Source organism: Thermobia domestica, chromosome 6 (genome assembly GCF_964235325.1).
Source record: "Thermobia domestica chromosome 6, izTheDome1.hap1.1, whole genome shotgun sequence".
Taxonomy (NCBI): Eukaryota; Metazoa; Arthropoda; class Insecta; order Zygentoma; family Lepismatidae; genus Thermobia; species Thermobia domestica.
This window is the reverse complement of record NC_137459.1, coordinates 20,041,757-20,068,555: the sequence shown is the minus strand read 5'-3', so window position 1 is coordinate 20,068,555 and position 26,799 is coordinate 20,041,757. Positions and strand designations below refer to the sequence as shown.

Genomic DNA, 26,799 nt, shown 5'->3' with positions numbered 1-26,799 from the left:
ACTGAAAGTGTTATCCACTATAATTAAACCTGTGAAAGTTCACAAAAAAAAAAAAAAATAATAAGGAACATGACTTTGCTCCCAATGTTAGTATTGCACGTAGAATTTTGTTAATCTTGCCTGTAACAGTGGCAAGTGGAGAAAGAGGTTTTTGGAAACTTAAGTTTATTAGAAACTATCTACACTCTTCTATGTCTGAAACACGCTTGAGTGGTCTAGCGACGATATCAATAGAACACAAATTGGCTAAAACATTGGACTACGTGATGTGATAAAGGAATTTGCTCATATCAAAGCAAGAAAACTTTCTTTCAATTAAGGTATGTTAAATTTATGTATGTCTATTGTGTTTTAGTACATTATAAGGCTTAAGCTAATCACTTACATTTACCATAATATCTGATTTACTGTATTATCTTCTTGCTCCATACTCTGTTGAAAACGCCTTTTGATATAAAATAAGCCTAAAAATTAAAATTCTTAGTCATGATTAAAGTATATTTTTAAAATTTTATTTTCTGTATGCGCTGCTCTATATTAGAGATATACAGCGAAATCGAGCATACTGAATATTGTGTCAGTATAGAGTCGTTTAAATATTACGTAAGCAAAAAGGTAGTTCTTTTTTTTTTTTTTTCGTTTACTTTTCCATTTTATACATGTTTTTAAATGACACTTGAACGTTATCTGTCAAAATAAGGTTTGCGGATTAAAGAGGCGAAAGCACCGCCCAAGGCGGCAAAATTGCTAGCGCCGGCCCTGAGTAGAGAAGCTGTGCCTTCTGATTGTTGTCTCCAGAACAGACCATAGATGTTCTATGGGGTTCATGTCTGGGGATTGGGGAGGTGTGCGAAGCTGTTTCAAGGTATTATAGAGCAGCCACACTCGAGTATTTTCCGCTGTATGTTTGGAGTCGTTGTCTTGCTGAACAATAAATTGTTTTCAAGAACCATCTTCTGCGCACTAGTATGGAGATTTTCCTTTAATATGTTAATATACACTTTGTGGATCATCACTCCATCGATAAGGTGGAGACGACCCACTCCTGAGGCACTCATACAACCCCAGACGAGCACGGACCCTCCTCCGTGTCTTACTTTAGGGACGAGATTTTGAGGATTCATCTCTGTATTCACCTTGCGCCATACAATACGCCTCCCATTGGACTCGATAAAGTTAAATTTACTTTCGTCCGAAAATATGACCCTATTCCAGAAAGAAGCCTAATCCCTTATCTTTATACTCTTTTTTAAACTTTAGTCTCTTTATACGATTTGTCTTGTTCACCCAGAACATTTTCCTGGCTATCCGACCATGATACCCTGCAAATATTCCGCACTGTACTGGCTGATACTTTAACACCGCGTGTTTCCAGATCCGTTGCCAATTGCACAGCACTATTTTTTCGAACCTTTTTTCTTTCCCTAATAATGTAACGTTTATCTTGTTCACTCAACACTCTTGGTCTTCCAGTTCTTTTTTTGTTTCGCACAGTGATAGAAACATTATACATCGCAATTATTGTTTGTACTGTTGAACGAGGCCTGTCTGCAAGGTTTGCTATCTTTCTCAAAGACTTACCCTTCTTATGCAATTTAATAATTACTTTTCTTGTCTCCTCATTTGTTTCTGTTCGGTTGCTTCCCATTTTGACAGCCCACCGTGCAGTTTTTTCACTCCTATTTACAACTAAACTCATTCTGTTACTCGTCATGCTATACAGAGGTGTATACTCAGGTGAATACTAGTGAACCCCAGTTGTGGTATCTTTGTTTCGTATTCGTACGTCAGGTGTACGATCACTTTTTGCGTCTACTCTATACACTTTCTACGGAATTTATTTACTTTCTGACCATTAAACTTGCCTTTGTGGTTCTTTATTGATATATTCATAAAGCTTAGTTTTCATTATTCATATTGTGTGTGTTATTACACTTCTTAAATTTTCTGTTTCTTTTTCGCAGGCATTCTCGTTTTAATAGCATAGGTGTACGAACACTTTCTGCGCTCACTGTATGTACAGTAAATACAAATTTATAATTTTTGACTTTACGAAGTGTACAATGTAATTGTTCAATAATTAACATAAGCAGGCATTCATTAATTTATATTAATATAATAATTAATAAAACTAATAAGCGGGTGATTGATGACTCAGTGGTAGAGTTTTCATCTATGGTATTCTAACCCAGGACATGTGGGTTTTCGATGGCTAATTTTGTGTTCGAAAATTTTCCCGGTGGAAGGCCTACCTTTCTTATATTTGTTCCATCATCACTCATTAACGAATTTAGTTTATCAAAACTCTATAGCCATATATTCATTCTGTCCGTCAGTGAAACAAACAGTCTCAAGAACTATCTGATGGATTACCAATCAATTTTGGCCATGATGTACAGAGTCAATAGTTAAGAATCGAGTTCCCTGATGAATGTAATATTCAAACCGGAAGCTGTACAAATCAACCATTTCCGGTTTTAACGTTAATCATTATATAGTAAATATGGTAATAGATAGCGAGAAGCGGTTTCCAGTAATCGACATATATATAACATTCATGTAGATAGAATGTTACCCAATTTGTGCATCTGCTGAAAATAATGAGCTTAGGTATTTAGAGAGCATTTTCCGCTTTAGAAAATGTGTGCTTGGTAAAGAATGTAGAGAATTAGCTGAGTCAGGCATGTAGCTAGAATATGGTAATAGGAAGGAAGGGGGGGGGGGGGGTCTGTCACGAAATACTGTGGTTATTTACCAGGGGCTCAATCATTCTAAACTATTTTATTGGCAACATATATTGGTTCGTTTAGCTAAGATTTCTAATGGGGGGATGATATGAAATACTGTGGTTACACACCAGAGGCTCGATCAATCTAAATATTTTACTGACAACATACCCATATTGATTGGTTAGGACAATAAAATGAGGATATATTAGTAAGTATTTTAATAAGAAGCTATGAAGAAATCTCGAGTAAAAGAATATAAAAAAGTATGGAAAAAGATATAGTCTTCCGAGGTCATTCGAACGATGTCGAGAATTTTGCGTCTGGGAAATTTGCGCCCTACCTCAAGAACAGGGAAAATTGCGCCTGCGATGTACCTCCACCGGGAAGTTTGAGCCCTGCGAAATAAAAGAACCTATTGGAGCTTACGCATTTGCTCGGAGGGGCTGACATTACAGCATAAACAATCCTCCCCCCACAACCATGCCATTTGTGTTTTATTTTCATTGTGGCTATATAAGGGAAGAATAAACTTCAATATAAGCCAAAAGAACACAACGGATCAACGCAATCACTGCTTCTTCCAGAGATGATTTTGGGGGAACACTGGCCTCCCCAGAGCTCTCAGAGTGCCCCCTCGGAGGAGACCAAAATAATACGTCTATAATATAATAATAAATAGAATAGTACCAGCAGTGACCCCCCTCCGGAATACTAAGTGTGCCCCCCCCGGAACATTTTTCCTGAAAGAACGACTGAACGCAATTGTGTGTTTGAAGTGTAATTCCAGCAAGTAAACACACTGTACATAGTTTTCTTGATAATATTACTGATCTGATTTTACATTCACTTTTTATTTTCTATATTTTGTGTCCTGAAAAGCCAAATAACTCGCAAGGATTGTGAACAGAGATATCTGGGTAGAGCCAAACAGACTTTTGTAGATTAAATTATACTCTTTGATTATATTAATAAATAATTATATATCAGTCATTTATACTTTTATTGTAAATTTTGTAGTATAATGAAAAATTGTATTTGTATGGATTGCCCTTTAGTGAACTAAAATTGTATTTTTTCATTTGTTCGGAATATTATAACGGATGGAGTAACTCACTGAGACGATGAGAGGCAAGCCTAGTTCAAGTGTGAGTGGAAGTTACTTTACACAATACAAAAATAAGTTGAATTGTAGGGCGCTAACATCCCAGTGCAAATATATAGCCGGCGCATTTTCCCCTCTTTTTGGGGTAGGGCGCAAACATCCTAGTGCAAATATATTGCGAGCGCATTTTTTCCTATTTTTGTGGTAGGGCGCAAATTTCCTGGGCGCAAAATTCTCTCATTCAAGGAAAATATAATGTCCGTGAAGTTGACAAGCCACTTATGTCAGACTCCAATTTCGACTTTAAACGTCGCTAGTGCTACGTTAGTGTTCGATAGTGACGTAAATCGTTAGTACTCCACAGATAACGTGTGCTTTTTAAATAATGGATATAGGTCTTCTAACTGCATGCCAACACGCCCACTTCTAAGAATCATCTCAAAAATGAAGTTAACCGTTAGAGCAAGTAAGTGCTCATTAGTGCCATTAACATTAATGCCTCCATCGTACGGCCCTTTGAGTAATGATAATACCACGCTCTTTGCTAGTCTCAATGCGTCCCTATATTCTCGCGAACATTCTGACGTGCCCAAGTTAGTTACTTTTTTTTTTTTTTTTGCAACTATTGTTTATCTGTTATTGTTTATTGTTAGTCTGCAGAGTAGTCCTTACATTAATATGCCATTGTCCTTGATAATCATTGCGTATTTACAAGCAGTTTGTTATTACTGTTAGAAGATATCAAAAAACAACAGATAAAATCTACTACTTAACGGTTCATATTTTTCTTTTACAGTACATAGACGATTAATAATAATAATAATAAGACTATTCCAGCATAAAAGTTATCAATTGCATCACACTGGCAACAAGCGACGCATATTTTAACTTCATAAAAATTAGTTTCTCACGATTTTCTGGAAAACTACGTATGATAACATCTTCATTATGTCAAGTTGTTTATCTCAGTGTGATACATGTCTTACCTCTGGATAATATCACAGTAAAACAAAAATTAAATATTAGAAGTACACTCATGTCCAAAATGATTGTCGCATATCTATAACTGTCTTCTTGTAAGAATATAATTTGATAATGATTTTGCAGGGTACTTTTAATACTGATACTATGTGTATAATCTGGTAATGTATATTTGTGGCGAATTTCATAGGAAAAGAATTATAAATACGAAAATTAGAATGAGTAAAACCAAATGTCGCTAAATGGACAAGAAAATTTTATTTTCGTTTTATTGTTCTTATTTACTGCTCTTTTGACATGAAATTTGCCACATACATGTCTTTGCTGATTATACACATACTAACATTATAAGAAATACCGGGCGAATTCATTATCAAATTATATTCCTACAACAACATATTTATAGACATGCGACAATAATTTTGGACATGAGTGTACATCGTACTTTTGGATTACATCTCATTAACCATGGGAAGATTGAGTAGTGTATACTTTAGGATGTAAGTTTCAGCTTAACTTGTATCATACATTCTTAGGATTACAAAAAGGAAATTTGTTCGTTTGCGTTTGAACAAAATTCTTAGGATTACAAAAAGAAAAAAAATAATTTTTCCGAAATCCGGAATTTTTCCGAATTCCGGAATTTTCCGATTTTACTTTCCGGATTCCGGAAAGTAAAAATTCCGGAATTGGGCATCCCTAATATATATATAGAAGATTATGATTCAGATTTCACTGTAAATGCTTTTCTCACACCATTGACGCACTTGGGGAAGAGCACTGGGGAAAAGTTGCTGGGATGATCCCACGTAGCAATCTAGTTGCTGCTCCAAACAATCCTGAATCGTTAAGATGAGTCTTCAGCAAAATAACGCAGTGTCCAAAGTGGAATGCTAATTTTGGAGGGCGCGTTTATAACTTACTAACGCACTAGGTATATGAACCTGGGACTTCACTAGTTGGGGATAGCCGTAAGAAAACGTCCATCACCGGCTAATAGCTTGTGCCCCTTAACATAAAGTCATACTTAATTCCCGACGCAACGTGCGTGGTGGCTGCACACAATTCCGGAGTCAAACTCCTCGAGCGCAAAGGTTCGAGATACGAGGTGCAATGGTTGACTGAAGAGTGTTGGCAGTTCATTCTAAAAACCACTCAGTTAAATCACCTGTATGCACATGCAAACAGAATTTATGTTAATTTTAGTCCACTGGCCACGATGCACGAGACATTGCGATAACTCGGACGTGTGAAAGTACAGATAAGGAACTGCAAAAGCGATGAGGTTGGCGTCTCTCCGGTCCGGTGTACGAACATCTAGTCAGCTAGTATTTCCATAAATGATTAAAAAAGCACTTAATTCAATTCCAAATAACTATAGAATATAGACTGTGCATATTAATAAGTCAGGGAGAAACACTGAAAAGGTTCGTCGCTCACTGAAATGTTCTCACCAAAAAGCAATGTTTTAAATATATATATGAAAAAACAATGAAAGACTTCTTTGTCCAGTTGCGTGGGAAGGAAGCAATTCCCACCGAAGAAAGAACTTATTTGCGTCGGAGAATAAAGTATAAATCGAAAAAATAATCGCTGTCTTTACGAAATATACGGAGCGTCCACAAAAAATACTTCTATAGCCTGGTAGCGGTTATAGTTGCAGAGGGGTATCGACCCAAATTCCGTCTTTGGACGATACCACCATGTTGCCGCAGATGTCTCTCCAAGCGCAGAAATGCCACATGAGAAGGTTGTGGGCGTTGAGTAGCGTGTCCGTACATCCGTGCAACGTCTCGAGAATTTCGTCTTTCGCCTAACACTAACAACATACGGACACAGATCAAAGAGAGCCATTGTTCTATTCCTACGTTGCTAACACTAATACTAGTAACACATACGGAATTGCCTTGCAATATGGATCCAATCGTGTGCCTTCTTGTATGCCATAACTCTTCACAACATCCCGTGCTTACTCTTTCACATTCGAGGTATTCAGCTACAAAGTGCATTCACCAGTACAGTGACGGTACGTAACGTTTGGGCGCGAGTTAGATTAAAAAGTCATTATGTTAGGCGCTGAGTACTAAGTTCGAATCAAGAGATCACAAGGTGTCTACTGTAGTGGAAGTCCTTGAATTATACTGGATTTTGTTTTACATACTAGAAATACTGGAATTTCAAAATTCTAAAAACTGAATTAACAATTAAATTTTGTAAATTTAAGTTTCAACCAAAGTTAAATGTGGTTTTTATTTGATACATACCGTCTTACATACAGCCTAGAGTGCAAGGAGAAACTCAGTACAAAATTTCATGGTTCTATACCTAATGGTTGCGAAGATCTGTTGATGAGGGAATAAGTGCATTTACTCTTTTCTATGTGTCATAAATGTATTAACGTAATGATTTGGTTATATGAGTTGCTAATTATTGTCGCACTTTTTCAGAATGTGTTGAATATTTTGACAATTATATTATAGGAATAATACACAGCCTTTAAGCAAAACACGATATTTTAAATAAGATACCGATGTGTAACAGTTTCGCCAACTAACTAAACCTTTAGCTTCATCAGATACATTGCCAGTTTGTATAATGTAATGTGTCAGATGAAGCCAAAGGTTTAGTTACTTGACGAAACTGTTACATACCGATATTTTATTATGGTAAAAACTTTATGCTTTGCCCAGAGGCTGTGTATTATTTGTATTTTGAATTACTAAAGCAAAGCTAACATGAACCAGATATTTATATTATAATTGTTTTCTAGGCGGACAAAACGAGAAGCAGCTTCTGGAGGAAGATTTTCATGAAGGCGATTCAGGCGTTGACGTGGATGCTGATGCAGGAGGGGATGGCAGCCGTTCCGAATGTTATGAATGTATTAAGTGTAAATAGGGGGCACATTGTAAACAATTTATTGGCTGTTCAAGAAGATCAACATCTAGAAACGTTGGATATTGCTCATATTGCTGCTTCTTTTATTATGGAACTTTCCTTTGATCTAGTTGTCATGCGTACAAAGTATGATAAAAGTTTTAGAGACTGTTTGGTAAGTAGTTGTGTGTTTCTGATGTTTTGTTGCAATTTAAGAAAATTATGCTTTAGATGTGTATATCTAACAACTACAATGAAAATGAAGAATTCATGAAAAATTGAGCAACTTCAGTGTCATGAAGTGTTCAGAACAAGAGGGGAAAATTTGAATAGAAAAGTGACAAAACTAAAAAAAATAATAATAATTACTTCTTGAAATATGGAGCTAAAAATTGTCCGAAAGACTATGAGAGTTTTATGTAAAAACATCGCAGGTAAAGGTACATATCCTTCTCCTGAATCAGTTGTGTTACTTGTCAGTCCATGTTAACATGCAACAATACCAATCTTCAATTAGCTCTTCTGAACAGTTGATATTGTGGCCCCGCGTAGTGAAGTCGCTAACGCTCTCGTCTTGGGTGCGATCTGTTCCGGGTTCGATTCCCGGTGAGGACACTCAGGCGGAAAAGGGCAGTCCAGACATCCTGAATGAGGGTTTTCCTCATTCACACCAAGCAAAATTTTCGGATGGGGTGATCGCCGAGGGGATGGGGTGATCCCTCATACGGGCTAACATAGCCATAGATGAAGAAGCCCGAGAAATCTAATTCCTGATCCTAATCCTGAATATTCTTGAGTTGTCACTCGTTTATTAAAGCTTATTGCTTTGTCCTTGAATACCTTCAATTTGGTCTTCTACGCTAATAATCTAATTGCATGAACATGTTGTTACTTCCACTTCTTACAGTTCATGTCCAGTTCTCTCGATGAATTGCCTTCTATCATTACAGATAGTATGTCCGCCTCTTTCAGGATTATACATGCTACTTTAAGCAGTATGTATGCCTTGTGTAGTGAAAGAAGATTAAGAAGTGGTTGTCACAAGATTTTTTACGATTTCATCGGTCCCACGTGTAGCTCCCAAACTCGTGTGATTGCAATCCTATGGATTATTATGTGTGGATAGTGGTTGAACAAATAACCAACAGCAACACAAAGCCCTAGCTGATCGACCGGATCCAGGCGATGTATGACGCTATTCCCCAATAGACTGTACGTGCTGCATGTGCCAGCTTTCACAGCCGCCTCAAGTTAGCTGTGGATATTGAGGATGGCTCTTTTGTGTGATTTTCCTTTTCATTGTTGTTATCCTTGTTACTTTTCCATGTCTTCTTTTGACTCCGTCCCTTTTGTCTTTCATCATCAGTCTTACACCCTGTAGTTTTGAACAATGTAAGTACAACATGTACCATTGATATTACTAATTGCTAAACTAGTTCAGCATTTACTCCGTCATTTATTTCTTTTTATTTTTGAAATCAATTCATTTATAGATCCGTATAACTTAACAAATGTGTAAGTCGTGCCTTCCTACAGCTTGACTAGATAACATTTTTATTTTCTGAATTTTCAGGTTGCATCCAGCAGATGTCTGATGATATATGTGGCATTTTTGGCGAGGCCACGTTTGCTAAAAGCAATGCTTAACAAGGAAACGCTCACACATGATCATACAAAGACTGATCAAGCTTGCTGTGAAGACCATTTTGAAATTACACCAGAGGATGCACAATTACTAAATAAGTAAGTATATCATCCATCATTTACTCCATAAAGTTCTTTTTAACTTGGACTGTTATATACTATTCGCTATATAGATCTCTTTCAATTTCAACGAAACACGTGGAGTTCGAACCACGTTAGATTTATCGGTTGGTAACGGTCAGAAGGCGACCGCAGCGCCGGACCGTTAGTGATGTAGTATTAGGGTAAACTTGTACTATGTGAGAAGCAGTGTGCATTAGATTGACGAGACAGTGGTGGTGTAAAATGGGCGTCCTCTTTGATTACTAAAGAAGGCATATTGTTCTTGCTTGATTATATGATGCGAGCGTAACGAAAGTGGCAAGCGCGTTGTGTGTGTGGCAAGTAAGTATTCACGGTAACGACAGCCTACAAAACTCACGACAAAAACAGTTAGTCAAAATATGTCCAATTCCCAACGTCGATGGCTAATAGCTAGAGAAGCAAAGGTCTACACACCATAATGTTTCATGTGTGTACTAGTCAAGATCTGCCATCAAGATGATCAGGATCGGACAAGTTCCACTTATTTTTGCATGTAATATCAGCGATTTTTTCTTTTCCTTTTCCGTAAATTGGTCTATGTAAAAACTCCAACTTTGATGGTCAATAGCTCGGGAACCAAAGATTTTCACTTGATTACATTTGAAATGGTAGTAGATCCAGACGTGCTAAGTAGGCATATGGAACATTGTGTTGTACAAATTCTTAGTTCTAGAGTTATTGGCCACTAAATTTGGAGTTGATCAAGAAGTGAAGTCCAAATATTTAATTTGATAGCCAATAGTTCGGAAATCAAAGGTCTGGACATCATAGTGTCTGCTAAAGTTGTCAAGCTGTACCACCATGTCAAATTTGGGAGTTCCGTCTTTTGCGTCGAAACAGTTAATGATGATTTTCAAATAATAATAATAATATGTTTCTTCGAAAATTGTAACGTTCAAATTTGATGGCCCTTAGCTCCGAAATCAAAGTCTGTTCACTTTAATGTTTCATATGCTTACTAAGCTTGTAAAGATCCACCATCATTCCATATTTGGTCGAAATCGAATAAGTTTCATCGATCTAACATGATATTTAGTATTTTCATGATTTTTTTAAATGAAATGAAAGATAAAAACTGTTTTATGGTTTCAAATTCCCATCGGGCAGAATCGAAGTGGAAAAAATACAAGTAGTGATTTTCTCTCAATAAGTCAACAATAAATATCTTTCCTAAACCTTTTCTATGGAGGATGAATGCTTCCTATAATGCAACTAAAAGGATATCTCTGCTATATTGGATATTATGTACCATAGGTGTCCAAACTCACCAGCTCGGCACTCGCCCTCAACCGGGCTAAGCTAAATAATTAAGTGCGAGTCCCAGTGAAATAAATTAGCGTGAGCCCGAGTAAGCGCGAGCCCAATCACAGAAATAAGCCCGAGCCTAGTTGAAAGAGGTGAGCGCGAGCCCAGTGGAAAATGCCCATCTATGGTCTGAATCCAAGCTACTTTCAAAATCCCTTCAAAATCCACTCGTTGTGCAAGTCTAGGGTTAAAGTGAGGTAACGCTTACTCCATTCACTTTCTGTTTAAATTTAAATTTATTATTGTTGAATTGAACTTCCACAGCGTGTCTAATGAAGGCGATGTTACATTTCCAAAACCGTTACACCAGTGTTAATATATTCTACGCTTTGTTCAGTTTCGTTTATAATGTTGAATGTATCCCTTCATTTGTGTACAGCCCGTACTTCTTTGATGATAAAACAGCTTACGGTGAGAACTACCTTGCTGATTTACGAAATTGAGACTGTTTCCGAGCCCGAATAAAGATTTTGAAACCTTCATTTTTCAACAAGAGGGATTACCCTAACTGGCATTGTCAAGTGCGACAAGTTCTTAATGAAAATCTTTTAAATCGTCAGTGTGGTCAAGGAGTAATGATTTCACTCTCTTCAGGTATTCTCCACGATTACCATATACGTCTCACTCTGACTTCTCTTGAGGGTAGCACCCTTATTAAAGATCTGGAAGAACTGAAAAATTGGATCACTACTTCTGTAGCGTCGTCCATGGCATGGACATGCTATCAGAATTTGGGAAGAATTTGTTATCGCTGTGATGATGTTTGTGCCAGTGATGGAAGACATATTGAACACCTGTATCAACTGTTAAACTTTTAGACATTCGTAAATACGAAAACTTTTAGGGTTGTACTACTTTCTTTTTTTCAAATATACCCTTTTCCAATACGTGTCCTCTTTTTGAATCGTCCTCTATATTGTGATTAAAATATGTGGATATGTTATTGTAACAAATGAAATTGCATAGTCGTAAAAAAAAAAAAATCGTCCTTCATTAGATTTTTATTTTTTCTGTCCAAGACTGACCTTTAATTGCTATTTAAATAGTATTTATTTATTTTATATTATTATTATGATTATTATTATTATTATTATTATTATTATTATTATTATTATTATTATTATTATTATTATTATTATTGTATCTCCCATAATATAGAAATTCAATTATCTATAACTTCGGGAACCCAAAGCCTCCAGAACTAGTATTTCACACGCCAATATAAATAGATAAAAGTCTACCACCATGCAAAGTTTGATCCCGATCGGATGAAGGACAAGAATGGAAACTGAATCTTTTTTGAGTTACTGCTTGTTCCACATTCTCTCGGATGGGGGAGGGGGGCATGGTGGCTTAGTTGTACAGCGTTTACCTCTTTTGCATGGAGTCTCTTGTTCGATCCCAGATCGCGCCAAGTGAGCTTTGTGGTGGACACACTGTGCGTGGGTGTTGTCGGGGTTCTCCCGTTTCTTCCCGCTTTCTTCATTCCATCATTCCAGGTGGGGTCACTCGGTCGAAAAGTGTAACACGCTTTTTCAGGCCAGCCACCCTGAATGAAGTTTTCCTCATTCGCACAAGGCAAATGCCATTAAATAGTTCGTTTTATAGTACAAGTTTTATTAGTTTAGTTTTAGTATTGCTTGTGTGGGGTGCTACCTAACTTATAGGTCCCAGGCCGCTTCCTTCCTTCCCTTTCCCCGAGTTGTGTGCTCGCCGAGGGACGTCATCCCTCAAATCGTGAAGAGCTAAATGGCCTTAGATGCCGAAAGCCCAGAAATCTAAATCCTAAATCCTTCATTCCATCATTTGGTTCATTTCTCATCATCACCGTCTCCTTTATCCTTGCCGACATAACCCCGGGACTTAAGACTTAAAGATTTCATTTCATTTTCCACCTCTCGGGGTTACACGTGTTTTGTATCACAAATGGCCTTGATTCGACTACCATAACAGGGCGAAACAATGACATAGTGTCTTAATGTATTGTAAGAAAGTACTTTAGTCGTTGCTTTGGGTCTCTTGACAACGATGCAACGTTATTAAATCTCTGTAACTTAAATATGATTGTAACTTTAATGAATTGTAACTTAAATGTAATATCTACGTACAAAAGATCTCAAAATGAATAATTGTAATACGAAATACTTATTAAATTTTAATTGATTTAATCCATGGGTGAAGTAAATACTCAATTTCACAACAATGCATTAGCTGAACGGTAATTGCTGTGAACGACCTGGCTTGTTTCGCAAGTAGTTAGTATATAAATGTATAGATGGCGGGACAGTGCCACCACTTGTGTCCTCCTTGCTGTAAGGTAAGAACTACGTGATTGCCCCTACTCCATGGTAACGTGTTTTTTAAATTTTTTAAACACAACTTGATTAAGGTGAACAGTATTTTGAAGTCAAAAGTTCGTCTCTTTTTTGATTCATTAGATTGCGTGAAGGGATACAGCCACATACCCTTATTTAGTAATCATAACACTACTGTAAGTATATATGTCTATACTTAAATGATTTTTTACTTTTCTAATTACAGGCTTGCAGATATTATTTGTACCTGTTTGACTACGTTACGGTGTACATCTCCATCGGTCAGAGAGCTGTTAACGGGTTTCCCAGAAATCGTATGTGAAGATTACATTGATCTCGTCTTTGCAGTTCCACCTGTTCATGTGTCTTTATTTTCCAAGCTCACTTTCGGTGCGCTAGTATCAGCGGCCGATGTAGGTAGTGAAACTCTCAGTAAGGTAAGCAGTAGTGTTTGTATTGAATACCCAGACGAGGGTTGAGTACTTTTATTCCTTAAAAACAAACATCACACGTTCTTATGGTTTTAATTAAGGATATCTTATCTGATTCTAGAATTGATTATTTATCAAGATGTTTTTGGTACTTCATTCACATTGCACACTCAGATCAAGAAACACACTCAGATTACATGGAATCTGCTGTATATCAGATAATCGAAAAAGTAATGAGCCTTTTGCGCACAAGATGGCGTTATTGTCGCAATTCTCAAGGTATGAGAGTCGCAGCGGGTAAGGTGTAACATCACTCGACAGTTGAAGGTAGTTGATGTCAAAAAATGTTGGTAAGTTATTGCGCCATAAAGATGAGTGAAGTTTTCCCAAAACTGTACTACATTTTACAGTTTTATTTCGATAAAGACGCAAATTCTAAGCAACCCCGTGAAGAAATTGATGCTTTATGTAATGCACATTATTCAAAAGATGGCTTAGTCCCTTTCGTTTTGGAAATTTCGATGTCCAAGGTGCTCCTCGCAATGGACAGCCAATCACAGTAAAAGTGGATAATATTCTGGAAATACAAGATCGACTTGTAATCAGTCATGGTATTGTTAATGATCTAAATATTGATCACCAAACAGTGACAAACCATTTGGAGAAAGCAAGTCGTTTGGGTACCGCATGATCTGACTCAAACATTTACTCGATCCCATTGCTCTCTGCGAATCTCTACTGAAACATGAGTACGTAAAGAACTCGATCCATTTCTAAAGCGGTTGATCATTTCTAAAGCGGATGGAAAATGAATAACCCACAACAACAATGCGAAGAAGATCGTGGTCGAAACGAGAAGCAGCTCGACAGTCTGATATGGCAAAGCCCCATTAACGCTCAGGAAAGTTATGCTGTGTGTTTGATGGGATTGGAAGGGCATCGTGCATCACAAGTGGCTGACGCCGGGCAGAACTATAGACTTGGAACTGGTCAGCAAGAAGGTGTCGTATACCACGCTGACAACGCTAGACCGTATACATGTTTAACGACCTGTCAGAAATTGAGACAATTTGGCTGGGAGATTTAAATGTATGCATCGTATAGCCCGGTACCGTCCGACTAATGTTTGTTTCGGTCTGTGGAGAATTCCTGAATAGTGGTATTACTTAGTTTGAAAAAAGATCTGTGAAAACCCTGTCATGTTTTTTTTTTTTTTTTTTCGTTAATTTTTTAAAATTATTTTTGTACTAGAAACCACATAAGTTCTATTGCGACGGAATCATGGTGTCCCCCCCCCTTCTTTCTCCCGAAAAAAATCATCGAACAGAATGATACACTCATTCCAAAATTATTGTGGCATGTCTATAAATATGTTGTTGTAGGAATATAATTTGATAACGAATTCGCCCGGTATTTCTTATAATGTTAGTATGTGTATAATCGGCAAAGATATGTATGTAACAAATTTCATCTCAAAAGATCAGTAAATAAGAACAGTAAAACGAAAGTACAACTTTCTTGTCCATTTCGCAACATTTTGTTTTACTCATTCTAATTTTCGTATTTATAATTCTTTTCCTATGAAATTTGCCCTAAATACACATTTCCCGATTATACACATAGTATCAGTATTAAAAGTATCCTGCAAAATCATTATCAAATTATATTCTTACAAGAAGACAGTTATAGATATGCGATAATCATTTTGGACATGAGTGTACATATTTCGTTTTATAGTGTTGTTTTGAAATTACAATAAATGTGTTCTCAATTTTAACCTCCAAAGGCTCAATACTTTCTTGACAATCATAAATAGCTGAAATATCCATTCTTCGCACGGGAAGAATATGTTTATGGAGAATATTTGAATCCTTTTCTCCTTAGGATACATATTTCAATGAAAGTATAATAATAAAAACACAGACGATACTCTACTTTTGCCATAAATTTTGAAACGTCATACTTCCACAAAATGTGGCCTTTAATCAAATTGGTATCATCAAAAAACTCAGTTTGAAGCAGTAGCAAAATTATACACTACCATTGGCAAATAATCCTTTGTCACACTGTATTATATCTACGACGATACATTTTCAGTTCTGTAAATGTTTTAAATAACTGTATTTCGCTTTGCAAGTCAGAATATCCTGTTTCTGTCACGCTTCATAGTAGAAACAACCCCCTCCTGTCGTGTGTTGTTCAGAAAACTGACTATTATGACTTTTTTTTTTCTGAAGATTTTTTTTTAGTTTAGTGTGCAAAGTGTTTATGAGAGCTAAACTTTACCAAATTCAAATATATTCGTTTCTCCAGTGCATCACAAAAGAAATTAACGAGTGTGAACTTTATAAGAACTACATTTCTGCAGTTGTGATGTCATATATGCTTTAAGTAACGTGACAGAACGTGACTAACGTATAGGACACTGTGACTGTAGTTGACCTATAACGCGGGAGTGTTACATATGTAAACAAGACAAAATGGGTTTGTTTCGCTGAGATTTTATGTTTTGTATGGAAAATGGACAGTGATCATATTTGGTTTGTTGAAAATGATGATCCATGTACAAGATCTAACCGAAAGAAGGTTAGTCGTGATTCACTGCTTGTAGTGAATGAGAAATGACAACATTTCTGATATGGACGATTTCTGTGATGAAGAGGGCTACGGGCTACAAGAATTCGGATCAGTTGTAAATAAGTCCTGGTCACTTGCAATGTCTCAGACAGACACATACTTGCAGGTGGAACTGTTAGATTTTGACAGATTCAGCGAACTACCCTTCGACTCAGATAATGATATAAAAGAGCTCAAATATCGTACCTTTATCAAGAGATTGTAAGTATAGTTGGAGTGGTTTTTACTAAATGGTGTGATAATTCCTGTGTTGCATAAGGTTCGAAGTTTGTTGGAATTGGAAACTAAGAAAATGTAGAAAATGGGAGAAGACAAGTCAGTATGTTGAAGTAAATAGATCAAAAGTAGTAAAGCGGTTCTGTTCAAACATGGGAGGAGTAAACAAATGATATTTCTCAGTTGCCTCATACTGATACTTTATTCCAACGAAGAAATGGACATTGTGTTTGATTTCAAATGCATTTGGCATAGCCATAACACACTTGGCTTGAATACAGAAGAGAAAGAACGGCATTGGGTATCCCTAGAAAGCAAATAGTGGACAAAAACAAATCACTTGTTTATTACAAGAGAGCGGCTATTATTCATTTAACAGAAGATATTCATTTTGACAGCTTGAACAATCAGTCCCAGGTGTAAGAAGGAAAGTTATACTTACATTATATGCTCAAAGTCGATTGTGACATTATGCATATAGAGAAAAATAAATATTGCTTCATTCATTTCACACAAAGCGATGGAAGAAACAAGACGTAAATAAAAGTTATTAGAACTGATGAAAATGTGTGATATAAACCATAAGAATAATTAATTTATTTTATATAAATCTGTCACGGGTTATGATAGTCACAATGCACAGTGGGCCAGGAACCCAGAAAACCTGGCCAAAATCCCAAAAATGAAAGTTTCATGGAAGGGTCTAGCACCTAACGTATATGATCCAGGAAGGTCCCAATCGTATGCATCTATCAGTGTTACTGACATTCGTTCACGGTTTTGGTCAGGAGTGAAAGCCGAAACGAAACTTCGTAAACGTTCTATATTCATGTGTATTTTCTATATTAGAAAAGGTTAAGTTTGCGATATTTTTACGAATATTAGCATCATATCCACGAGTGGGTAACTATTGTTTATTCCATCTGTGTGTATTATAATTCAATGATAGACATCTATTTATGACGATATATGTAATTTGTCAATTCTATGGATGTTTATGGAGAAGTAGATTGTAAATCACGAAGGAAAACACATTTTTATGGTTTCGTAGGTTTTTAGTCCGGGAAAAGCGGATACAAGATGGTTTTTTTTTTACCACTGTGGTACTTGAATTATTTATGTTTCAGGAACAGTGAACCAATTTTGCCCGTTTAGATTGTAAATGCATATTTACTGTGGCTGGTATGTGAAAGTTTCTAACCAAAATACACCATATTAATAGCAAGTTTGTTCTCTTTTCAAAGAAATGACATATAAAATAACTAGAAGAAAGCTATTTGAGTTTTTGAAGAATGCAGAAGGAAACAGAGAAGCCAAGTAGCAGCAGCTCCTGGGCTTCGTTGAAGATTAAATATACCTTTATTAGGTGGAGAGATGTTATGTAGTGCTGACCAAAAAACAGTAGTCGCCTTTTGCTATCAGGAGCTTCAGAAGCTCAAATGCAATCGCGACTGCGGTAAAGTAGAGGAAAAGTATGCAAACTGGCTGAGTATTGATATTAATCTGAGTGATAGTGAACCAGAGCCATCAACCTCGGCGAAAGTTGGACTCCCAAAGACACAGCAGAAAGCAGTGAAAGATCAAAAAGGAGAGAGATAGGCAATTCAGTCAGCCGAGAGTGGAAACACACTTGCTTACGCAGCTGCGATGAAATACAGAGAGCAAAGAGAACTTGACAAGTCAAAAATACTACAGGAAATCGAAGCAAGTCCATCTACAGCGAACAAGATTAGGAAGTCCTGTATACAATCCGAAAGACACACTGCAACGTTGTACGATTCAGATAAGGCTCTGGCGTTGAACATACGTCGTTTCAAGTCCAACACAACCTCCATTTGACGATAGTAGACGGCAAAGTCTGCAACGGTATCACACATACAAAGTCTACATAAACCTCTTATGTATGCGGCACAAAACATAAAGATACGAACAGTTACAAGAAAATCTCTATCAGCAAGCCTGAAAATCCCAAGTCCCTCAGATTTGGTCTTTCTACATTATATGAATTTATTAGGTTCTTGGAGTGGCTGCTTCATGTAGCCTGCAGACTAGACGTAAAGAAATGGCAAGTCTGGAAAGATCAGTCAGCCGCAAAGAAAATGAAGGAAGACACTCAAAAGAAATTGAAAGTCGAGTTAGGTCTCATTCTTGATAAGCCATGGCTGGGCGGCAGCGGAACATCAAATGAAGGCAACACGGCTAAAAGACTGCGAAAACAGTAGCCACGATAACGGACCTCCACACGAAATTCACCGAGAAGTTCTGTGTGTTATTACAGACGTTATTCTCAGGGTTTAACATCGACGCAGACAAATTTGAAGAGGGGCTAAATGATATCCAGGAATTGTATATTGCAAATTACCCGTGGTTCTATATGCCGGAATCAGTTCAGAAGATTCTTGCTCATGACCAGTCTATCATCGCCCATGGTTTGCTTCCGATAGGACAAATGTCCGAAGAGGCCCAGGAGGTTAGAAATAAGCACATTAAGCAGTACCGAGAGCATCACTCACGGAAGTGCTCCAGAGAGAAGACAACGGAAGATGTTATATTCCATCTGTGATATCTGATCCCCTTATTTCGACCTTCCGCCGTCTCAACAAAACAAATGAAAGCACTGTCGGGAAGTTCTTTCCCTCCTGAAACCACCCATGCTTGCAACAAGCATTGAGTCTGACTCTGAATAACTAGCCATGTAAGTACGTATGTAACTATTTTTCCACTTCCGTTTTCACTCAACCTAGGGGGTAATACAGTGATGAGCAATGTGAATTCTACGATGTGAAATGAGAATGTAAAACAGGGAGCACGGGAAATCAGACAACACGTTTTAACAAGAATTAACATGGGAAACAGGTGCGGAACCCGAAATATAATTTCTGAATACAATTAGCACAGAAAGACAAACTGTTTTGTGATATAAGTCGTATAAAAAATGTGGCTGCGATAGTTTGTGATCTTTCGATACATAATAATGTGTGGGGGGCGCGGTGGCTCAGTGGTAGAGCGTTCACCTCTGGTGCTTGGGGTCCCGGGTTCGATCCCAGCCCCCGCCAAGTGAACTTTGTGGTGGACAAACACCGTGCTCGTGGGTTTTCTCGGGGTTCTCCCGTTTCCTCCCACTTTCTTCATTCCACCATTTCACTCATCTCTCATTATCACCGTCTCCTTTAGCCTAATCGGCATAACCGTGGGACGTAAAACTCAAAGATTTCATTTCATTTCATTTCATAATAATGTGTGGCAAATATAATTTTACTTGTTGCTGGTTTCACTTCTGATTATTCTATATCAATACCCATATTATACACATCTTCATATTTTTGCAATTTGTGTCCAGCATATTGGATCCACCATTTTGAATTTTCCCTTTTAGTATCAAATTCGTACTAAACAATCTTCTATACCTATCTATACCAAGTTCCATAAAAATTGAAAGAAGACTTCCTATTTTGGCCAGGTTTTCGGGGTTACTGGCCCACTGTGCAATGTCCTAAATCTACCACGGTTCAAATTTCATACGAATCAGCCAGGGTGGTGATAGTAGTACTGATTAAAATTTTTCATGTTATGTATGTTTCTACTTTCTAAAATAAGTTAGAAAATACTACTATATAATTTTTATGACTGAAATGGTTCAAATATTGTGAATATTTTTCCTTTGTTCTCATGAAGATTTCTGGTCAGCAGGAAATACAGAATATCAAAATTTGACCGAGATACATGCTCCATAATGTTTATTAAAATGTCTTTGGACATGATAGGTAAGCTCGCTGCAGAAAATTATACTACCCTGCTTTAATATATCAGTACTCTAAAAAAGAAAATTATGGAACTTATTATATGCTAATATTATTTGATCTTATAATTACAAAAACACAGAAAATAACTGAATATTCTTACGATACTTTATATAAGGTTCAAAATTTAATTCGTTTGTTTACTTGTATTTTACTAGAATTTTGTCTTGGCATTTAAAAAAAAATCGTATATGAATGTTTCAGTTTTGTTGTATTTACTCACGAAGATGATTTCTTTTTTAACCAGACTAACAGTATTTCGTCTCCGTCCCGTTTCCCAACGTCACCTGTTTCTTCAGCGTATCTTCTACTGGATAAAGAGAAAATGATCTTCCTATTTGAGCTAAGCATTCTGTCCATCTATCAGCAAGCACTGGTGATTTTGCTTAATCGTCAAGTACCAAGACTTACGAAACAATACCTCTGCAGAGAATTGGCGACAGAGCTAGTAAGTATATAAGAACTTCTATTAAAAAAAAAAAAGGTCTTTCTTGAAGTAAAATTATACTACAGATTTACCTCGTGGTTGAGAAATCTTACGTTTGGACTCCATAGCAATTATTCTCACTATATAGATAGCCTACGCGTCTTTTGCGCGGGAGATTCAGGTTCGATTCCCGGTAGAAGCTCATGGGGTTCAGATCCCACTTTAAGCTGTAGGTGTACGTCTCATATATAGCCTCGCTGCTGAAAGGAACGATAAACTCAATCACACCACATCTGTAGCAGTTATTTTGATTGGAGCTATTTGTTTTGATAACGTGACTTTAAAATTGATTACTGTGTTTTATGTTTAGAGATTAAAGCGAATAATTCGCATTTGATTATCTTAAATGAAAAATAGAGAGATCACTTTCTTGAATCGCTTTACAGGGCGATTTTGGCCAAGTTTTAAGAGTTTAACGAAACCTGTAACATTTCGCGTATCTTTTGTTCATTGTAATAAAACAAAGTTGATTGTAGTCGCAGTTGATCATTTTTCATGACTGAATTATTATAGTTCACATGATAAAATGATTGGGGTTACTAGTACGAATGATATAGGTACAGGAATACGATAGTATAGGAAATGGGTCTAAAAAAATAAATAAATAAATAAAACAACATGCTTTTCAATTTTGTGATCCAAGGTCCTGTTTGAACCTTACACTGTAGTAGATAAATTTTATATCTGGTGTAAAGTCAAGAGAATAATTACTTGGAAAATTTTACTTGACAGAACGCTAGAAAGAATTATTTCTAGTTCGGTGAAGTTTATAGTTTTACGTGGCACGCATATGTCCTATAAGCTAAAGAAGACCGATGAATACTGAAACTGAATGATTATAAAATCATTTGTGGAATGAAAATGTGGGAAGAAACGGGAGTCCCTCGAGGAAACCAATGGAGACGACTATGTTCACCACAGACTCATGGCTTCTGATCGAGCCAAGGACCTCTACCACCAGAGGTGAGAGCTTTGCCGCACAGCCACCATGCCTCCGTATCCCTTGCCAATGAAAAGAACTAAGGAGTCCAAAGATGATGATTCCTAGCGTAAAGTAAGAACCACATATCATGCTAAAATCATCATCATTCGAACCGATTCGAGTAAAGGAACAGCAAAATTTCCCCTAACAAACTGTAAATGTAAATATGAAATAATACAGCTACAAAAGAAATTTTGTATGAAGACTACAGATTGAAATCCAAGTATAGTATAGTGATGGCGGAACCGAATTTCCGCCAAAATGATTTGAGGCGTAAGAAAGACAAAGAAAAGTACCAGCAAGTATGTAGTACTCGGTTCGATTTCCTGTAAAAGAGGAGCTTAATTTCCACTGCCTAGCCAATCGCTACTTGAATTAAGACTAGGGGATGCTGGAAACGTATGCAATGGCCACGTTAAAAGTGCTGCATCTGGTTGGCGGTTACCTTTCCTGAGTTTTAATGCTGTATATTTTGATTTTATTTTAATTGTATGACGTGACATTTGTGAGTGTATGCTTTTCAATATGACTATGCCTCATGTATTTCCAATTTTATCTAAATTTTTCTCTTAAAACCCCATCCTTAAGCTTACAGGGGACATCACCCAATTGTCCGGCTCCGATTTCCATGATTTTTTTTTGCTGATAGAGGACATGTATTCATTATTTGTGATGACAGAAATTTTTGCCATGGTGCATGTTTTCTAATTTTTTTTATAATTTTTAAGAGTTGTGATGTGGTTATTAGAGATTATTGTAGAAGTCCCTTACTATTCTTTGTAAACGGAGTGTTAATGAAAGAACAACCATGTAGATACATATAAGGCCTAGGGGGAAGTCGTATAGTAGGTATGACCTTGGCGGCAGCCATCTTGAAATCAGCCATTTTGAATTAAGGTCATTTTTTTAAATGGGAATACGGTAATATGATACATAATTTCGGACTAGAATTTAATCAGGAAGACAATGGTGAAGTTTGTTTTAAGATTCGCCCATTTGGGGAAAAGTTACAGGCATATTAATTGTTTATACTTACTACGTGCGTAAGTCCCTTACCTCCGCTTCTAACCCACGTATTAATGATAATAAGTGGATAAAAGCTTCGGTAATACATATTATGCCTAGAGAGAAGTGATACGGTAAGGGTTTCCTTGACGGGAGCCATCTTGAAATCTGCCATTTTGAATTGAAGTGAAGTTTGGAAAATTAAAACCATAGCATGTGACACCTAATTTTAATAGTAAATTTTCCCAAATTGCCAATGGTATGCTTATTTTTCTTCTATAGTTAACCAGTATGAGTTTAGGACTGCTTCTAATGTGCATCAAACGTCCATTATTCGATCTTTCAAATTGGCAACACTCCTAATTTTCACCGCATGTTTTAAGATTCCAACTGGCACTTTGTTGCCATGGCTCGTTTTCTAAATTTATTACATTTTTTTAAGAGTTGCGATTTGTCAGTTCGTGAATAGTGTTGGGATAAGCATCCAGCAATCTTTCTGAATTTTGATGACTTACAATATAATTAGTTATTTTAAACCAGAATATATGAAACCGTGTGATGTAAACAAATACAAATGTAATTATAACAAATTGGTGTTATACAAACACAAAATTATCAGGAAATGTAGCCTACATGTTGCGCAAACGACAAACAAAATATTTTTAATAAATACAACTTTAAAGGAACAGCAGCAATGATAGAAAATATCAAAGAGGCATAATATGACTGTTCCCAACACGCTGTTTGTATAATGAACATAACATGAAAACAGGTAACTTGTTTATAAAGAGGTGTAACTTAATCGAGTTCCCGATCAATACTGATTATAAGTCTTACAAACATGAACCATCGACTTCAATCGCTAGAAAACGAATGACTTTTCTTTTGTCTGACTAGCCAAAACAATTGCCATAGAAAATAAATAAATATACAACAAAGAAATAAATATAAAACAAACCAAAAGACCATTGATTTACACAACAATCACATTTCGTTTTCCTTTTTGAAGTGAATGTTCATTTGATTTCTCGTCGAGTCGTATCGTTGTGCGATGATTCATGTTAGTAAACGAGTTTTTGAAGGGCATGTATAGGAAATAAACAATTATATGGCATGAGAAATAAATAATTATATGGAAAGTCTTCAAAATTCAGAAAAATTGCTGGATGCTTATTAACGGACAAATCGCTACTCTTAAAAGATGTAATAATTTTAGAAAACATGAGCCATGGCAACAATTGCAAAGTGCCAATTGGAATCTTAAAACATGCGGTGAAAATTAGGAGTGTTGCCAATTTGAAAGATCGAATAATGGACGTTCGGTGCACATTAGAAGCAGTCCTAAATTCATATTGGTTAATTATAGAAGATAAATAAGCATACCATTGGCAATTTGAGAAAATTTAGTATTAAAATGAGATGTCACATGCTATGGATTTAATTATTCAAAATGGCGGATTTCAAGATGGCTGCCGTCAAGGATACCCTTACCGTATCACTTCTCTCCAGGCATAATATATATTACCGAAGCTTTTATCCACTTATTATCATTAATACGTGGGTTAGAAGCGGAGGTAAGGGACTTACGCACGTAGTAAGTATAAACAATTAATATGCCTGTAACTTTTCCCCAAATGGACGTATCTTAGAACTGACTTCACCATTGTCTTCCTGATTAAATTCTAGCCCGAAATTATGTATCATATTACCGTATTCCCATTTAAAAAATGGCCTTAATTCAAAATGGCTGATTTCAAGATGGCTGCTGCCAAGGTCATACCTACCATACGACTTCCCCCTAGGCCTTATATGTATCTACATGGCTGTTCTTTCATTAACACCCCGTTTACAAAGAATAGTAAGGAACTTCTATAATAATCTCTAATAACCACATCACAACTCTTAAAAATTATAAAAAATTTGATAACATGCACTATGGCAAAAATTTGTCATCACAAATAATGAATACATGTTCTCTATCAGCAAAAAAAGAAAAAAAAATCATTGAAATCGGATCCGGACAATTGGGTGATGTCCCTTGTTAGACGAGGTGTGTTCAAAAACGATCGAACTTTTAAAATAGTGGGTCAACCGATGCAGGGAGCACACGTAGCAGCAGGTTTAGAACGAACTGCCGTGTCCCTCATTTCGCTATGACCGTTAGTCACCGAGCTACAACCACTGAAATGCGTACGTATACAAACTGTCCGTCGGATTAGTGACAAAAGCGATAACGAAAAAGCTTGAACAACAACGTGTGTGTGCGTAATTTTGCTACAGACTTGACAAAACTTTTACAGAGTTACTTCAGTTGCTCTTATTCATTTAGGGTGTCTCTGCCCAAGAGAAGCACGTTGTCGTACAAAGATCAAGGTTTTTTTTAATAATTTTTATTTTTTTTATTGGAAAAGCGTTGTCGATTCTAAATTTGTACCACGTTGCAAATGGTAAACAAACAATTGTGCCGAGAAATAGCGTGTATGATGGATGTTGTGCGCAGGAAGAGGCCTAAATTATGAGAAAAACCAGACTTGGATGGTGCAGCATGTCAGTGCGCCGGCGCATGCTCCACCCTTCATTCTGTTATCTCCCAAAAATAAGACTCCCGTTGTACCCCATCCACTTTATTCTCCGGACGTAGCCCCCCATCAGACTTTTTCTGTTTCCCAAACCACTTTGAAAGGGCGTCATTGCCAAACCATAGAGGAGATTCAGGACAATGCGACAAGATACCTGTACATCATCCCAGAAAGTGCGTTTCATGAGGCTTTACAAAAATGGAAGAAATGTTGGTAACATTGTATTGCCAGTAGAGGGGATAGTGCTTAAAATGTAAAACGAACAGTACAGATTTTATAGCAAAAGTCCGGTCTTTTTTTTAACGCACCTCATATATTGTTAGAATGGTGCTTTAATCGAATTAAAAATGTGAAGAATCATATTATAATAGTTCTGTTTTGTATAACTCTCGTTAAAATATAATTTGGTGTTAACATAAGTGTTTTTATTTGCAGCCTCTAATCCTCGAAAGAGCTCGCAAGGCCAAACATCAAAACATCCCCTTCCTAACTAGTACTCCACTTGCACTCTCGCCGAAGCCATTTCGTATGAGGAGCATGCATCGCGGCCGTCGTGCTCGTATCCTACAGGAAGACCAATCTCCATCCAAGAAATTTGAGGGTTCCAAAACGAAACGATCTGTTTTCGAAAGCGATGATGTGACTTCGTCTCCTATCTATCTGGGCGCCATTGACACCGACTCGGACGACACCATATCCACAATAGTTCCCGAAACTTCCAGGAAGCTCACCTTTTCCTCACCACGAGCCAAAAAAATACAACGAAGGCGAAATTTTGTATGAGCTAGAACATAGACCGCTCCGTCCAAGATTTTACATTCCGGATGTATCGGTAATTCAGTGTCAAGATGATGATGATATTAGTGAAAAATATTACTAACTCATTTGCCATGTTTTTAGTCGTGTTTTTGAAAAATCTACTTTATAGCCAAGTTAATGAGTGATTTAAATAATGAAACTCTCTTGTCTTTGTCTTCAGAAATTTCCATTGCTTTTCATATTCCGAAAATACTGTTAGTGAACAATATTAGAAATTTCTAGTTTATCTTTTCAGTTGTGTTTTGAGCAATGCTATGTACAACCGTTTTATTTTTGGATGAGCTGTTGTGAAATTGTGAATATATTGTTAACTCAATTAATCCACCAACAGACCCGTTTTTAGCATAACTGTGATAGTATTAAATCTGTGATAATTTTTTTAATATGAAAAAAAAATGTTTGTAGTTGTGATAAAAAGTAGATTTATTTATTTATATTTGTTGTTCAAATATTTGTGTTCACTGAATAATAAAGTTTTAAGGAAAAATAAAGTGTTTTATTTCATGAAGTACATTTTTTTTTCTAAGGGAGGAGATAGCATTGAAGAGTTCTTATAGAGTGCATAAATCGATCTTTCTGTAAAGTGATGAATTTCCGTGTGATTTAACAGGGTGTCTATCGGTCACGAAATCATCAGAAAACGGTCATGAAAGTCAAATTTAGCTTTTGGGTCACCTTTATATATATATATATATATATATAAATCTGTACAAATATAAGTACAGACTGGAAAATTTTGTTCTATA

The 26,799-nt window shown here is 36.6% G+C and overlaps 1 protein-coding gene across 1 annotated transcript in view; it reads left to right on the top strand.

The window, feature by feature from the left end:
• The window catches only part of LOC145687870 (uncharacterized), a 93,741-nt gene extending 67,197 nt beyond the window's left edge, over positions 1–26,544 (top strand). The window contains exons 11-15 of the mRNA XM_081761377.1: positions 7,583–7,864; positions 9,263–9,432; positions 13,324–13,534; positions 20,429–20,629; positions 25,670–26,544. Coding sequence (XP_081617503.1) covers positions 7,583–7,864; positions 9,263–9,432; positions 13,324–13,534; positions 20,429–20,629; positions 25,670–26,017 — 1,212 coding nt within the window. The 3' untranslated portion in view covers positions 26,018–26,544. The remainder of the gene's footprint in view (positions 1–7,582; positions 7,865–9,262; positions 9,433–13,323; positions 13,535–20,428; positions 20,630–25,669) is intronic.
• Positions 26,545–26,799: the final 255 nt, after the last annotated feature.